This window comes from Cucurbita maxima, unplaced genomic scaffold (genome assembly GCF_002738345.1).
Source record: "Cucurbita maxima cultivar Rimu unplaced genomic scaffold, Cmax_1.0 Cma_Scf00015, whole genome shotgun sequence".
NCBI classification, from domain to species: domain Eukaryota; kingdom Viridiplantae; phylum Streptophyta; class Magnoliopsida; order Cucurbitales; family Cucurbitaceae; genus Cucurbita; species Cucurbita maxima.
Window position 1 is genome coordinate 3,801,902 of NW_019272031.1, and position 13,795 is coordinate 3,815,696.

The 13,795-nt window shown below is 37.7% G+C and overlaps 3 protein-coding genes and 1 long non-coding RNA gene across 5 annotated transcripts; all 4 read right to left on the reverse strand.

Moving 5' to 3' along the window:
• Window positions 1–525: 525 nt before the first annotated feature.
• LOC111489967 lies at window positions 526–2,417 on the reverse strand. The gene is made up of 3 exons (XR_002719481.1): window positions 1,299–2,417; window positions 1,025–1,222; window positions 526–902 (listed from the first exon to the last, which is right to left on the reverse strand). It is a non-coding gene; the product is annotated as an uncharacterized LOC111489967 (long non-coding RNA).
• A 355-nt stretch (window positions 2,418–2,772) lies between these two features.
• Window positions 2,773–5,017, reverse strand: LOC111489964 (polyubiquitin-like). The gene is given in 3 exon segments (XM_023138368.1): window positions 2,773–3,153; window positions 3,155–4,548; window positions 4,895–5,017. Coding segments are annotated over 2 exon segments (1,497 nt in total). The 5' UTR covers window positions 4,895–5,017; the 3' UTR covers window positions 2,773–3,050.
• Window positions 5,018–6,952: 1,935 nt separating this feature from the next.
• On the reverse strand, window positions 6,953–10,708 carry LOC111489965 (chaperone protein dnaJ 50-like). The gene is made up of 10 exons (XM_023138369.1): window positions 10,335–10,708; window positions 10,185–10,247; window positions 10,020–10,086; window positions 9,856–9,915; window positions 9,060–9,110; window positions 8,876–8,956; window positions 8,452–8,564; window positions 7,931–8,048; window positions 7,649–7,775; window positions 6,953–7,438 (listed from the first exon to the last, which is right to left on the reverse strand). The coding sequence occupies exons 1-10, from the start codon at window positions 10,451–10,453 to the stop codon at window positions 7,335–7,337; spliced, it is 903 nt and encodes a 300-aa protein (XP_022994137.1). The 5' UTR covers window positions 10,454–10,708; the 3' UTR covers window positions 6,953–7,334.
• A 1,364-nt stretch (window positions 10,709–12,072) lies between these two features.
• Window positions 12,073–13,283, reverse strand: LOC111489966. Of its 2 annotated transcripts, none has more exons than XM_023138372.1 (4): window positions 13,179–13,283; window positions 13,000–13,086; window positions 12,518–12,801; window positions 12,073–12,439 (listed from the first exon to the last, which is right to left on the reverse strand). In XM_023138372.1, the coding sequence occupies exons 2-4, from the start codon at window positions 13,015–13,017 to the stop codon at window positions 12,358–12,360; spliced, it is 384 nt and encodes a 127-aa protein (XP_022994140.1). In that variant the 5' UTR covers window positions 13,018–13,086; window positions 13,179–13,283; the 3' UTR covers window positions 12,073–12,357. The 2 variants fall into 2 exon arrangements, with proteins under 2 accessions (XP_022994140.1, XP_022994139.1); XM_023138371.1 differs by having other exon boundaries at window positions 12,518–12,807.
• Window positions 13,284–13,795: the final 512 nt, after the last annotated feature.

The following is a 13,795-nucleotide window of genomic DNA, read 5'->3' on the forward strand; positions in this document are numbered from 1 at the left end:
ACAATATCTACTAGCAATGAGCATAGATGCGTTTTAAAACCTTAAGAATGACAACAATACCTAACAGATTAAAGCGAATAGTATCTACGAGTAGTGAGCTTATGCTGATATAGAGAGACTCGAGTATAGTTTTGTAGGTAAGAAATCAATTAGTATCTCAAATTGATCTTGCACTCTTATTGTTGTTGAACTTAAAAAACATGATCTATGCGTCTCAAACAACTATCCTTTTTAACCATTTGTGATGTTTTATGCGAGAGATCGAACCATGCAAGTCCACTAATGTCCCTGGCCCAAACACAATAAACCGAGATTCAAATAAATGACTGTATTTCTATTAGGAGTGTTCATGGGCTGGATCAACTCAGTTGAGTTATTCCTTTTAGATCCAACTCAATTGTTTATGTTGATTTGGTTCAAACCAATCTAGTTTAGGAAACCCATGAATATAGTCAAGTTGCATATCGACATTCTCGACATATCAGCAAAGTTAAAATGGCAATTGTTGAGAGACTTGCAAAGATGTGGTCAAGGACTAAAATTTGCTGGCACTCGAAAGTGAACAGACAAGTCGGTACAAACAAGAAACAGAGGATCATCTATTATTGTTAAAAACCACGATTCTCATGATGATATGATATTGTTCACTTTCAGCATCTGCCTTCATGATCTTACTTCTGATTTTCCCAAAAAGCTTAATACCAATGAAGATATGTATTCCTTACTTGATTAGTCGACGTGAAACTTCCTCCCAACAATCCTCGATCCTGGATGATGTTCCACAAACTCCTTCCTATATCAGCCTCTCATCTTCTTCCATCTCTATATCTACTTGTGTAAGCTAACGCAGAGTGGAATCAATGCATGCAGGAGTGAGGTAGTGGCATGCCCCTTCACATCCGCTTCACAAATGAAAAGAGAAGAAGGGTCAGCAATGAAATAGGGAAAATCGAAGCCGCTGTATCTGTACGCAGAGAGAGGAATAAAGGAGACAGTACAAAAGTATCAAAATAAACACCATCACCTTTCCAACCATTTCAGCTCTGCAATTTTATTCTGAACCACTTTTGACTTCATATACCTATACCTAATTCAATACAACCATCAATATCATACTTCAAATTCATTTTGAATGATCAATACACAAATATTATACTCCAAATGAGTACGGGTCGATTATCAATGGCTCAAAATCTTCCTCAAATTCTTGAACAGCTTTGATCTGTCAAAGAGAACAAAAGGAATAAGGTAAATATTACTAAAATCCAAAAAGGAAGTGAAAAAGAGATGCAGAGTACCCCAAATGGGTGGCATCCTGGCGGCACCCTCTCTGTTCCCTGTGCTTTATTTTACTCAGCTGCTTTGCTTCCTCTGAATTCCATTGATACCCATGTCGGCTTTGCTTCTGCCTCCTTATGCTGTAATCTTCTTTGGGCATTTTCGTCAAATAACTGTTTACTCAGAGCAACCAAAGTTCAATGGACCAACAGTGGCAACCCGTTTTTAACATGTTCGCTTGAAATTGCAAGTGAAATACGCTCTTAACTTTTAACCAGAATGAAAAGTCGACTTTAGCAAAAGGAGGGTGTGGGCTCACTAACTTCCTATTCTTTTTCTTTCCACTTGACAGAATCGATTCCGTGATTTAGTAGCAGATAAAAGCACTTAATAGTTGAACTCAGAGTCAAAGATTTAGAGCTACTTTGTCCCTACATTATTCATAATTCAACTCAAGTCCACCGCTATCAGATGTTGCATAATTCAACTCAAGTTCACCACTATCAGATATTGTCTGCTGCTTAGCGATAAACACGTTATCGCTGTCATCACATTTTAAAATGTATCGGTTAAGAAGAGTGTGAGGTTCCACACTCTCATAGTAAATGTTTCATTCTTCTCTCTAACAAAGTAGGATCTCACAAGAGATACGTCACAAGAGATATACAAGCCTTTCCATTTAACCGTTAAACTACTAGTTCTCCTCTCAAACTGAATGAAATTTTGCCAAACCATCCTAGTGGTGTCCATTTCTGACTGTTAAACTGCCAAGCGGTGACAATACTCCCGATACACTGAAGTTAAAGCCACTATTGTTTGGTTCCAAGAAGTGAAGTCCTTCACTTAGAAATTCTGACAAAATCAAGTAGAGCAAATAATATGTTGTCTTCTAAGTTACGTATCCGAGGAACCCCATAAATCTACCCACTTCCCCAATATGTAGATGAATGGGTTTTCCCCAAAACACATTCTTGTTTTAACAGATGCACTCTTGGCTGCCGAAATCAACTTTTTGCAGATACGTTCAAAATGGCTAGCACTGATGATAATTTAATCTGTAGCCAAGACTGAAGGACTTTTGGAGATAGGCACAGAGAACGGGGATGGACCTGGGGGAGATGAACTAGATTTCGGGTTCTTGGGGGGGGGGGGGGGGGGGGGGGGGGGGGGGGGGGGGGGGGGGGGGGGGGGGGGGGGGGGGGGGGGGGGGGGGGGGGGGGGGGGGGGGGGGGGGGGGGGGGGGGGGGGGGGGGGGGGGGGGGGGGGGGGGGGGGGGGGGGGGGGGGAAGGAGAGGGCAGCCATATCTGATTCAGATCTCATTCGACTCCACTCAAGAGTAACTTACCTATTCAATTCTCTGAACGACCAGGGGTTTGTGTTCATCCTATCATGACTAAAGAATTATCCAAAAAGGACATAACTTCAACCATGATTAGTCATCATCATCCCCAATGACAACAAGAATCTGGATAAGAGAAGTCTGGACACAATTCTTAAACAAGAAACGAAATTTTTATTTGAAATATGACACATCTAATATTAGTATTCTCCCCATACTGTAACCATCAGGGAGCATTTAAAAACATAACACCAGAAGTAGAGAACAGAAGAAAATAACAAATGGCCGCAACAAGGCCACCCCACCACGCATGCAGAGCTAATCCATTTTCAGAAGAACAATTTAGAAACCACCACGGAGACGAAGGACAAGGAGAAGGGTGGACTCCTTCTGGATGTTGTAATCAGCCAGAGTCCTGCCATCCTCCAGCTGCTAAACAGCAAAGATCAACCTCTGCTGGTCTGGAGGAATTCCCTCCTTGTCCTGGATTTTCGCCTTCACATTGTCAATTGTGTCGGAGCTCTCCACCTCCAAAAGTGATGGTCTTCACAAAGATCTGCATACCTCCCCTCAAACGAAGGACAAGGTGAAGGGTGGACTCCTTCTGGATGTTATAATCAGCTAGAGTCCTTCCATCCTCGAGTTGTTTTCCAGCAAAAATCAACCTCTGCTGGTCTGGGGGGATGCCCTCCTTGTCTTGAATTTTGGCCTTCACGTTGTCAATGGTATCAGAGCTCTCGACCTCCAGGGTGATGGTCTTCCCAGTCAAAGTCTTCACGAAGATCTGCATACCACCACGGAGACGCAAGACAAGATGGAGAGTCGACTCCTTCTGAATGTTGTAGTCAGCAAGAGTTCGGCCATCCTCCAATTGTTTCCCAGCGAAGATCAGCCTCTGTTGATCTGGAGGGATACCTTCCTTGTCCTGAATCTTGGCCTTCACATTGTCGATGGTGTCTGAAGACTCAACCTCCAGAGTGATGGTCTTACCGGTGAGAGTTTTGACAAAAATCTGCATTCCACCACGGAGACGGAGGACAAGATGAAGAGTGGATTCCTTCTGGATGTTGTAGTCAGCAAGGGTTCGCCCATCTTCCAACTGCTTTCCAGCGAAAATCAACCTCTGCTGGTCTGGAGGGATACCTTCCTTGTCCTGGATCTTGGCCTTAACGTTATCGATAGTGTCAGAAGACTCCACCTCGAGGGTGATGGTCTTTCCTGTAAGGGTCTTGACGAAGATTTGCATGCCACCACGGAGCCGAAGCACGAGGTGGAGAGTTGATTCCTTCTGGATGTTGTAGTCGGCAAGAGTTCGGCCGTCCTCAAGTTGTTTCCCGGCGAAGATCAAACGTTGCTGGTCCGGAGGGATTCCTTCTTTGTCCTGAATCTTGGCCTTGACGTTGTCGATGGTGTCGGAAGACTCCACCTCGAGGGTGATGGTCTTTCCTGTAAGGGTCTTGACGAAGATTTGCATGCCACCACGGAGCCGAAGCACGAGGTGGAGAGTTGATTCCTTCTGGATGTTGTAGTCGGCAAGAGTTCGGCCGTCCTCAAGTTGTTTCCCGGCGAAGATCAAACGTTGCTGATCCGGAGGGATTCCTTCTTTGTCCTGAATCTTGGCCTTGACGTTGTCGATGGTGTCGGAAGACTCCACCTCGAGGGTGATTGTCTTTCCTGTAAGCGTCTTGACGAAGATTTGCATGCCACCACGCAGCCGAAGCACGAGGTGGAGAGTCGATTCCTTTTGGATATTGTAGTCGGCAAGAGTTCGGCCATCCTCAAGTTGTTTCCCGGCGAAGATCAAACGTTGCTGATCCGGAGGGATACCTTCCTTATCCTGGATTTTGGCCTTAACGTTGTCGATGGTGTCGGAAGACTCCACCTCAAGGGTGATGGTCTTGCCTGTGAGTGTCTTGACGAAGATTTGCATCTATACAGAACGAAACACACAGAAATCAGGACAATTTCTAAACAAAACGATAACACGAACAAGTCAAAAACCTAAATTCTAAATTTCACTTCGATAAAATCAGTAAAATCCCAATGTTTCAAGCCAATCTCTCACAAAACACACTACAAACCGAATACATATCATAAAACTTCAAACGATCGAAGCGGATCCAACCACAAAGCATCAGATCTCCCAGAAGAATAAACGATTCAAAATTTTCCACAACAAAAGGGGAAAAAGAAAACACCGATCCAGAACTCTACAAATTCCATCTTACGAAACAGATGAACAGAATCAAAGCGAAAAAGAAAAGGCGGAACTATACCTTGAAGAATTCGCTGTAGATTGATCGATGAAAGAAGAGAGATTCAATTGCGGAGAAACCCAAGCCGGGAGGGTGAATTTATAGGAAATTACAAGGAGAATTAGGTCATGGCAGGCGATGAATTATCCACACATTTCCGCCACGTAAGCATTTATTATCTGTCATTCGCCGTTACTTGCAGGCGAAGGCAGAAATGGAATCTGTGGACCAAAATCCAAAGCAATAAGCCGACTCAATAATAGCACGCAAAACAACAACTAACGTCGTTATAACGGAGTTAGGTTCTAGTGGTTCTCAAGAAAATTCTAGACGTTGCGCGTCTTTGCGTTGAATCTACTATTTCTTCTCTCTAGATGGGCTGTGACCCCACTCTCAAGATAGACTTGGGGAGACTTTTAAATTATGTTTCCGGGGCCCATACGTGTTGTGATGCGAAAAGAGGACGATGCATCATCTAACACACTTAGAATATACATTAAAGTCAAATTGAAAAATTAAGAAGGTCGGAAAGAACCACGAGCGTCGAAGACAATCTCGAAAGAGGATATAGTAGATCCCTGAGTCATAACTTCAGAAGTCGAGATTTCTATATGAGTTTCAGGAGGCAGTTCTAGAGTTAAGTTCATTTATATAAAAGATGAAAATCATCAAAAATTGTGTCAATTGGATGCCTACAACGCTTGGTAGTATAAATATGAGATGAGTACTTGTCAAAATAACGTCTACTTCAGAAAGATTAGAAATGACTCAAAATATACTATAGGAGAGGCATGGTATTAGCTCTCTTCTTCTCCGGGGCCATGTGGCCTAAGCAGGTTACCCTGTGGCACATACGTGTGTCGCAGAGTGGACGAGTGTCTTGGGCAACTTTCTTTGAAATGGGTCTTTCAAAAATAGTTTTGGATGGCCTTGATAAGTATGAATGACATGATTAATGGATGTTTGGGATGTCACAATGAAATGAATGACACATGGATTGATCTTGATAGACATGTTCAAGTAAGTCAAGATGGTCGACCTGTCCTAAGACATGGAATGACATCTTGATGCATGAGTTATGTTGTTGGGAACCAAGATGATGACCGAAATGCAACTACCTTAGCCTAGAGTAGATGCAAGGTCGAATTAAATGACTTAAACTACTATAGAGTGAAGTCGACTAGAGTCGTAGACGACTGAACATACACACATGGGCGCTGTTTGTGGGTGAACAAACTTGTAGTTCGTATGAGTTGCGTTCGATTGGTCACCCGAGGTCCGACGAAGCTACAAAGAGAGGCAAAAACGGTTAGCGTTTATTATTGTTCAATGTATTTAGACAGGTTTTTATTTTATTCCATATAATTTTATTTTACTTTTTCTTTTAAGTTCAACTACTCAATTTGAGATATTTTAATTTAGTATTTATATTTTAAATTTTTTTTTTCTAGGCATGCTTCATTCAGTTATGTTTATTTTTATTTTCTAATACTATGGGAATATTTTGACTTTTAAAAAAAATTATTTTAGTCGAGTTCATTAACTTTTTAATTAAATATTTATTATTTAGTTAAATTTCCTAATTATTTATGACACAACGAAAGTGATCGTGTATATATGTACAATGAAATGGTTTATATTTTGGACTCTATATTTTTATATTTATATCTCTTAATCTGTAAATACACAAATTATTTATTTTAGTTTTGAAATTTTTTTCTAAAAGATACTTTTTAGGGAAAAATAATAATTTTTATAACTACAACTTTCCCGATCCTTAAAAAAAAATAATAATAAATAAATCAATAAATAAAATCAATTTTTACATGTCATCTATTTTCTATTAAATATGATATGAAAATTAAAGGGTTGAACTAGAAGTAAGCCAAACCCTAGAATTTTATTCTAGTCACGATTTACTATTCAAAGTCTAACGTCGTTCTAAACACCGTTCAACTGCTTAACACCCAATATTCCCACGTAAAAGTTAGAGATACAAATCTTCATATGAACTAAAAAAATGAAAATATATTATTTGACGTCGAACTAATCTGAGAGAGGGTGTGTGTTTAAGGAAAATAAATTATCAGCCGTGGATGTTCAGCCCATAAAATAAGAAAATGCATACAGAACTTTCAATGCAGAGTAGTAACTTTAAAACAAAAGGTGGTTCCTGGTTGATATCCAGAGACATACGATTGATCCATATTTAAAAGAAAGTATTTGCGCAGGGGTCAATCCAAAATTTTGTATTTTTCAGACAATCACAGTGAGGAGGCTCAACTGGTATTAAATAGTCTCATCAGCTTATAAGGCAGTAATTTGATCGCTATGGTATGGTTTGCTGTAAAATCTAACTAATTGGCTAGCATGCATGGTAAAACAAGGTGAATGAACTCTTTTGGTTGAATTGAGTTTTACCAAAAAATGTTGCAGGGTTGTGGGGCAATCCTTATAGGACCTATCTCCGGCGTTTCGATTCTTTTCGAATTTCCGACATGTAGCTCTCCAAGTTGGATTTCTTCCATAAACATCGCCGGATGAGGTCTTCTTTTGTTGATTCATCTGATTTGCAGAATTCAAGCAAGAATAGATTAGGCATTCTGGAAGGTTGAGAGAGCAAGAAACAAAATGGCTAACCATTCCTTTGAACAAATATGGGAATTCTACCATCGTTAATGTGGAACTTCATAGATGTTTATGCGTAACAAAGGGATTGAGCAGTGAAGGGTGAAGGAAACGAATAATGGGATAAATAAAGAGTTAATTGCTCACCGCTGTTTTTCCAGGCATCAATAGGGATTCTAAGTGATCTTTGCGTCAGGTAAGCCGCATCTTCCCAAGAGTAAGGTATTTTTTTAACCTTGTATCTCCAAAACCAACAACCAGTCCACAATGATAACTGGATCAAGGAAAAAAGAGTTAATCCCCACTCGGTATATGAGCTAAATGAATAAAGCCCCGCTCGGTATACGAGATAAATGGATAAAGCCCCGCTCGGTAAGCACAAAAAGGTTTCCTTAAAAATTTCCAAAACTTGCAAGCACAAAACCTAACCTTGCCAATGGTGTAAGGTAGAAGAATGAAACGAATCGCAAGTATTTCCCATATAGATGGTTTCTCTGCTCCTTTTATTTGCAATTCCAGTTCTTTGCCAAGATCTTCATCCACTTTTCTGACACAGACAAAAAATAAAATAAAGATATGTTAGATTGAGAATCCAATATGAGAAATAATGGAAAGAACACAGACAATAAACAGTTGATAATAGATCCTTACAAATTCAAAATTTGTAAATTTAGGTTATATTACAAGTGTAGTCGCGCTAAGACTTGAAAATTGTATCTATTTGGTCCCTGAACTTTTAAAAGTGTCTAATAGTCTCTAAACTTACAATTTTGTGTTTAATAGTTCCTTGACAAATTCAAAATTTGTAAAAGTTAATTGATCGACTAAACACAAGCCTCGAAGTTCAAAGACTAATTTTGTAATTTAACGATAAATTTATGTGTAATAACAGGATTGGGAAATCTGAACAGAAGAACAATAATTCTAGTAATTAACCAACAACTCCTTACTTATCCAACTGCTTGTGACCTTTCTTCTTGTTTGTTGCTCCTCCACTTCGTTCAAGTTCAAGAGCCCGTAATTTATTTTTGTAAGCAGGGGTTTTCTTGACCATGTCAATAGCCTATAGCATGAAGTAAATGATTCAGTAGAATGAAATCTACATCTATCTGCAGATTTGGATAACAAAATGTGAACCTTAATATACAAATTTCTCAAATTGAAAAATATTTGGACAAAAATGCCCTTGTCATATGACTCAAAAATAGAACAGCCTGAGAATCAATAGCAAATGCTTCACTTTCAGACAGAACCAGGAATGATATCAGCATCTAAAATTCATGTCTTCTGAAAATTTTAATCAGACCATCCATCAAACAATTTAACCTATCATCATACTTTTTCAAGGTCAAATAACTTAAGAGGTACTAGTACCTGATGATATCTTGTCCACTGATTCAAATACTGAAATCCAGATAAAATCAGGAGAAGGCCAACCAGCACAGCACGGGCATCCTAAAATGAGAGGAGAAAATCAATAAATAACTACTGATTCAAATACTTAACCTAGTTATAAACCACATATTATGTATAATGAGACAAGTAAAAAAGTTCTTACCGTCTTATGACCATAATACGCATGATAGTACCGAGCTGTGTTGTAAAATACCTAAAAAATGAAGACATCACAGTTTAGTCAATTAAAACACAGCCACCGTCCATCGTCTAATTGGTAAAATAATGACACAATCATTATTTGTTCTTTGCTTGAGTTTCTGATTTTCTATTGAAAACAAGATGGTACAGCCGCATTTGTTAAAGTCATCAATAACCCAATCTTTATTTGCAACAGCAGCCCAAAGACAAACATTTTCAAAACAAAGATGTCATCCATCCTAAAGGAGAACTTTTGGCAGTCCATCACTGCTGCAAATTTAACATTGTTTTAGGTCTCTTTATGGGACGATTTTCATAAAAAGTGGACTGTTTCTATAAATCTAGGTTAAAAGAGAAGATCTGCAGTTCATTTATAAAACTGTCAAACAATCTATTTGTAATCCTCATATAATTATCTTGTTCATTTTTCAGCATTATCTTCCTAATATTCAAATGGCAAACGTTTGACTTAACATTTTTGTTTCAACCAGCCTCCGGGCGACCGAATTGTACTAGGAAATGCAATTCAATCCCTTTACACCAGTTAAATAGGTATCACATTAGAAGCTTAACAAAGCAAATTAGAAGCGCACTGCCACTTCCAGTGGAAGCCTAAGCCAGATAAAAAAAACCCACAAAACCAACTATAATGGCAATGGCAGGGTATATAATCATAGGTCTTAACCGGCATTTAGTTTCATAAGATATGAAAAGATTGATAGTGAAACCAATATTATAAAGCAAAGGCAATGGACTACCTCTTCCGGATGAGCGATTGCATAATCATATTGCTCTCTCGTCGATTCATCTTTCAAAATCTGCAATTCATAGATAAGTTCACATATTAAGGAATGAAACAACAATAAGTAATAACAAATGCATGGCTAAGAAAACAGCATCGAGAAACTTGATGTTTTTGTACCTCGTAAGCATTAGCAATCTTAACAAATTGCTTCTTCGATTCCGGATCCGGGTTCTTATCTGGATGGCTTCATCGAACACCAAAAATAGAAATTAAAATGGAGTGACAATGAATCACAATAAAAAAAAAAACAAAAAATGGAATAGAAGAAGATAAAATACAGACTGTTTCAATGACAGTTTGTAGTAAGCTTTCTTGATCTCCGATTGGGTAGCACTCTGCGATACTCTGATAAAACCAGTAGAAAATCGAATTGATTAGAAAAACCAAAATTAGGTATTGTCGCAACAACAATCAAAATGAACCCCAACATACCCGAGGAGATCGTAACAATCGTCTTCGTCGCAGTAGATGGCCATCGACGGTGAGATCAACAGCAATATCACCATAATTGATACGATTGCGCGCCACCGTGTCGTTGCCGGTGGCGCCATAATCTCCAGCCGTCTAAGCTGCAAGTTTCGATTGCAATTCCGCTCCGAATTCGAGCTAGGGATTTGGCGCAATTGAAATTGTCGAGTTTCCGTTGAAAATTACAGAATGAGCTTCCTGTTACAGAAAAGAAATGTCAACTGATCTGTGATAGAAGATGATTCAAGCATTAAATTTCAGATCGAGGGACAAAGGCTGGCGCAAATTTGCTCATCGCAACGGGAGGTCCGTTGGATTGGAACCCATCGTTTTGAACCGTCCGATTTGCATACTTTTCCATTCATTATTATATCTGGTCTCCTGTATGGCTGGGGAAAATAGGATCTAAGAAGACATTCCACGCACCATGCCCAAAATTAGGGTTTGGAACATTTATTAATATCATTTAATTAGATTAAATATTTTTTACTTTTAATTTAATTTCTCTTAATTCATCCACCATTCAATATATATATATATATATATATATATTTACCACGGAGTATAATTCAATAAATTAAAATATATTATCGAAAAAAAAAATAAAAATTTTAACTAAAAAAATTTCGAGTATAATTCAATAATTATGATATATTTTATTGTTTTAAAAGGTTCGTCCACTTACTAACAAAATAAAAATAATAGTTAAAAGCGAACATAATTTACTAACTGTTGTCATTAATCAAAATATCAAAATTTTGAATTCTAACCTAAAAAAATGGGAATATAATTTCTCGACTAAGACAACTTAATTTTTTTTAAAATGGTTAAGAGATATCACACGTTTTTAAAATACTTAATTTCTCGACATCGTCATTTTCAGTCAAAATCATGACTCTGATATCACAGGTTGTATTTGTCCATATATTTGAATCTTAGAGTAAGAGCATCTTTCAATGACAAATTTACCCTTTTATACATATACATATACATATATATATATATATATATATATATATATATATATATATATATATTGTCACAATTGCATTTTTTATGGCAGCGGACTTGCAATTGTGCGGCACTCACTTTCCAACGACAAGTGAGCTAAGCCAATTCGTTCTTGCGTCGCTTACGACCAAGCGACGTATGCTCAGCCTCTAGCCTCGGTTTTAAGAGAAGGTTTTAGAAAACGAGGGTAGAGAGAGATCTTTGAAAGAGACGTTATACAAGCAAGCAAAAGAGACATAACAACGGTTCTAGCCTCAGTTCTTGCGACGCTTGGGTAGGTATATATATGTATATATATTAGTATTAGAATCTTATATCAAACAAGTGAATTATTTTATAGGATAAATTTTGGTCGAGCTCGACTTTTTTTTTCCAAAATGTTGCTTGAAGATGGAATACAATTAGCTCGTGAAACAAATGCTATAACTAAACTGATGGCTAGTAGTTAATAGACAATGAATGAATATTTTTTTTTTATAATGAATCAGGTCCGTGGGACTCAAATTATTTCACAAAAAGAAACCTAAATGATTTTAAACATGCAATCTAAACTATATAAAATTGCAAACTAATTTAAATCTTAAAATAAATTCCTTAAAATACATTAAATAAACACTATAAATTATCATCCCAAAATTTGTAATCATCTCATAATAAACAAAGCTCTAAAATAAATTGGAATATCATGTGATAATTTAAACGGAACATTTTTATTCACACTTTTTTCGATGTTGATATGATTTTTTTTTTTTGTAATACCCTTTTGGAGGGACGAAAAAGCTCGATTAGCTGAAACATAGTTATCGGTTCAAAGATACGAGGTGGTCGAGAAAGATTCCCTTAGTCACTTTCTTCCTGGTGTCGCTGTATGTGCCTCTTTACTTTGAAGCTGCCCTTTTGTCTTTCTCGTTATTTCTATCGCTTGGTACAAACATTTTTAATCGTGTTGCCATGGCAGTTCTTGGTTTCCTCGCCGTTAATGGAATCCCAGTTCGCCGGCGTTGGGTTTTCCGATGGCCAGAGTGAAGCATATCAGCACCATACTTCCTATACATGACCTGCAACAGAACGAACACCATTAACAGCCTGAATTTGGACGACATGGGTTTGTAATTGAAGAGGAGATTTTAACTTACACAGTGGCAAAGAAGAGAAGAACTTTCTTGGGATCCAAAAACCAGGAAGAAGAAGACCTCCGGAAACTGTTTCTTCTAAACAGAGCTTGTTCATCCGGCGCCGCCGTGCTGCCGGTGGTTATAGTGATTTGATGATGAAATTGTTGAATACCCAGATGGTCTTTTGCAGACCCAACTGCCAATGCCACCTCCGCCACCGTCGCTAATTTTTCCGCCATAGGAGCGGAACTGGTAGCAATCATCATATCGCCGCCACGCTGAGACCCTTTTCGAGATAGATTACTCTGCAACTTTAATTCATTTCCGGGAATCAAAATCCTCTTCAGAAATCGAAAAAGTTCATCAAAATTGCAAAGAAAACTTAAATTTTCTGGGGAAAGAAGCCGAATTCTGTCACGAAATTGAAAGCAAAACAGAGAAAAAAACAGAGCAAAGTCAATGAAAGGAGAAAGATATCAAAATCAAAGCTAAAGAACCCTCACCAATTTGGGATTTTCCATCACTTTCTCGGGAAAGAAAACGAATTGGGCGATAAAAAGAGGCTCTGTTCTTCGTGAAGAATTCCGCAGCTGGGTATTTCAAAACAGGGTATCAGTTTGTGGGTAGAAACAAGAATGGCTGAATATCAAACAAGAACAGAGACAGAAACAGAGTAACCAACCTGGAACTGCAGAATTTGGTTGAAAAATTATCAGAAACTGCTGGATTTGAGAACTGATTTGTTCATATTTATAGACGAAGAGAGATTAATTAATATCAAACGAGATTAAATGGTTGATTATTGGTAATAATCATTATTCAATTAAGTTGAATAATGGCTTGCATCCAATTATATATATAAAAAGAAAGAGACATGTGTGGTTGACATGTGTATATATATTATCGGTGTGTAGAAAAGTCGTATCCGTTAAGTTTATCAATCTCGAGAAGTAAAAATCCGTAATAGATATATAGAGCTTATTGTCGATAAAATAACATAAAAAATGTTGGTTTCAAAAAAACGAGAGAACGAAAGCTGGGTTATATTAAACGAGGTTTACGAGTTACTAGCTTTTTTGGGTTACTTTAATCGAGCTTTACGAGTCACTAGATTTAAACGTTCGCATTAAAAAGTCAAGGACTTAAACGTTCCCATCAAAAGATCGATTCGTTACATCTAACAAACTCGATTATCTTCTAATGATGACTCCAATAATTAATCAAATTTATTATTTTTAACAACAAATGCGAAATAATTATACATATATATATATATATATAAAGAATAACTTAATTATT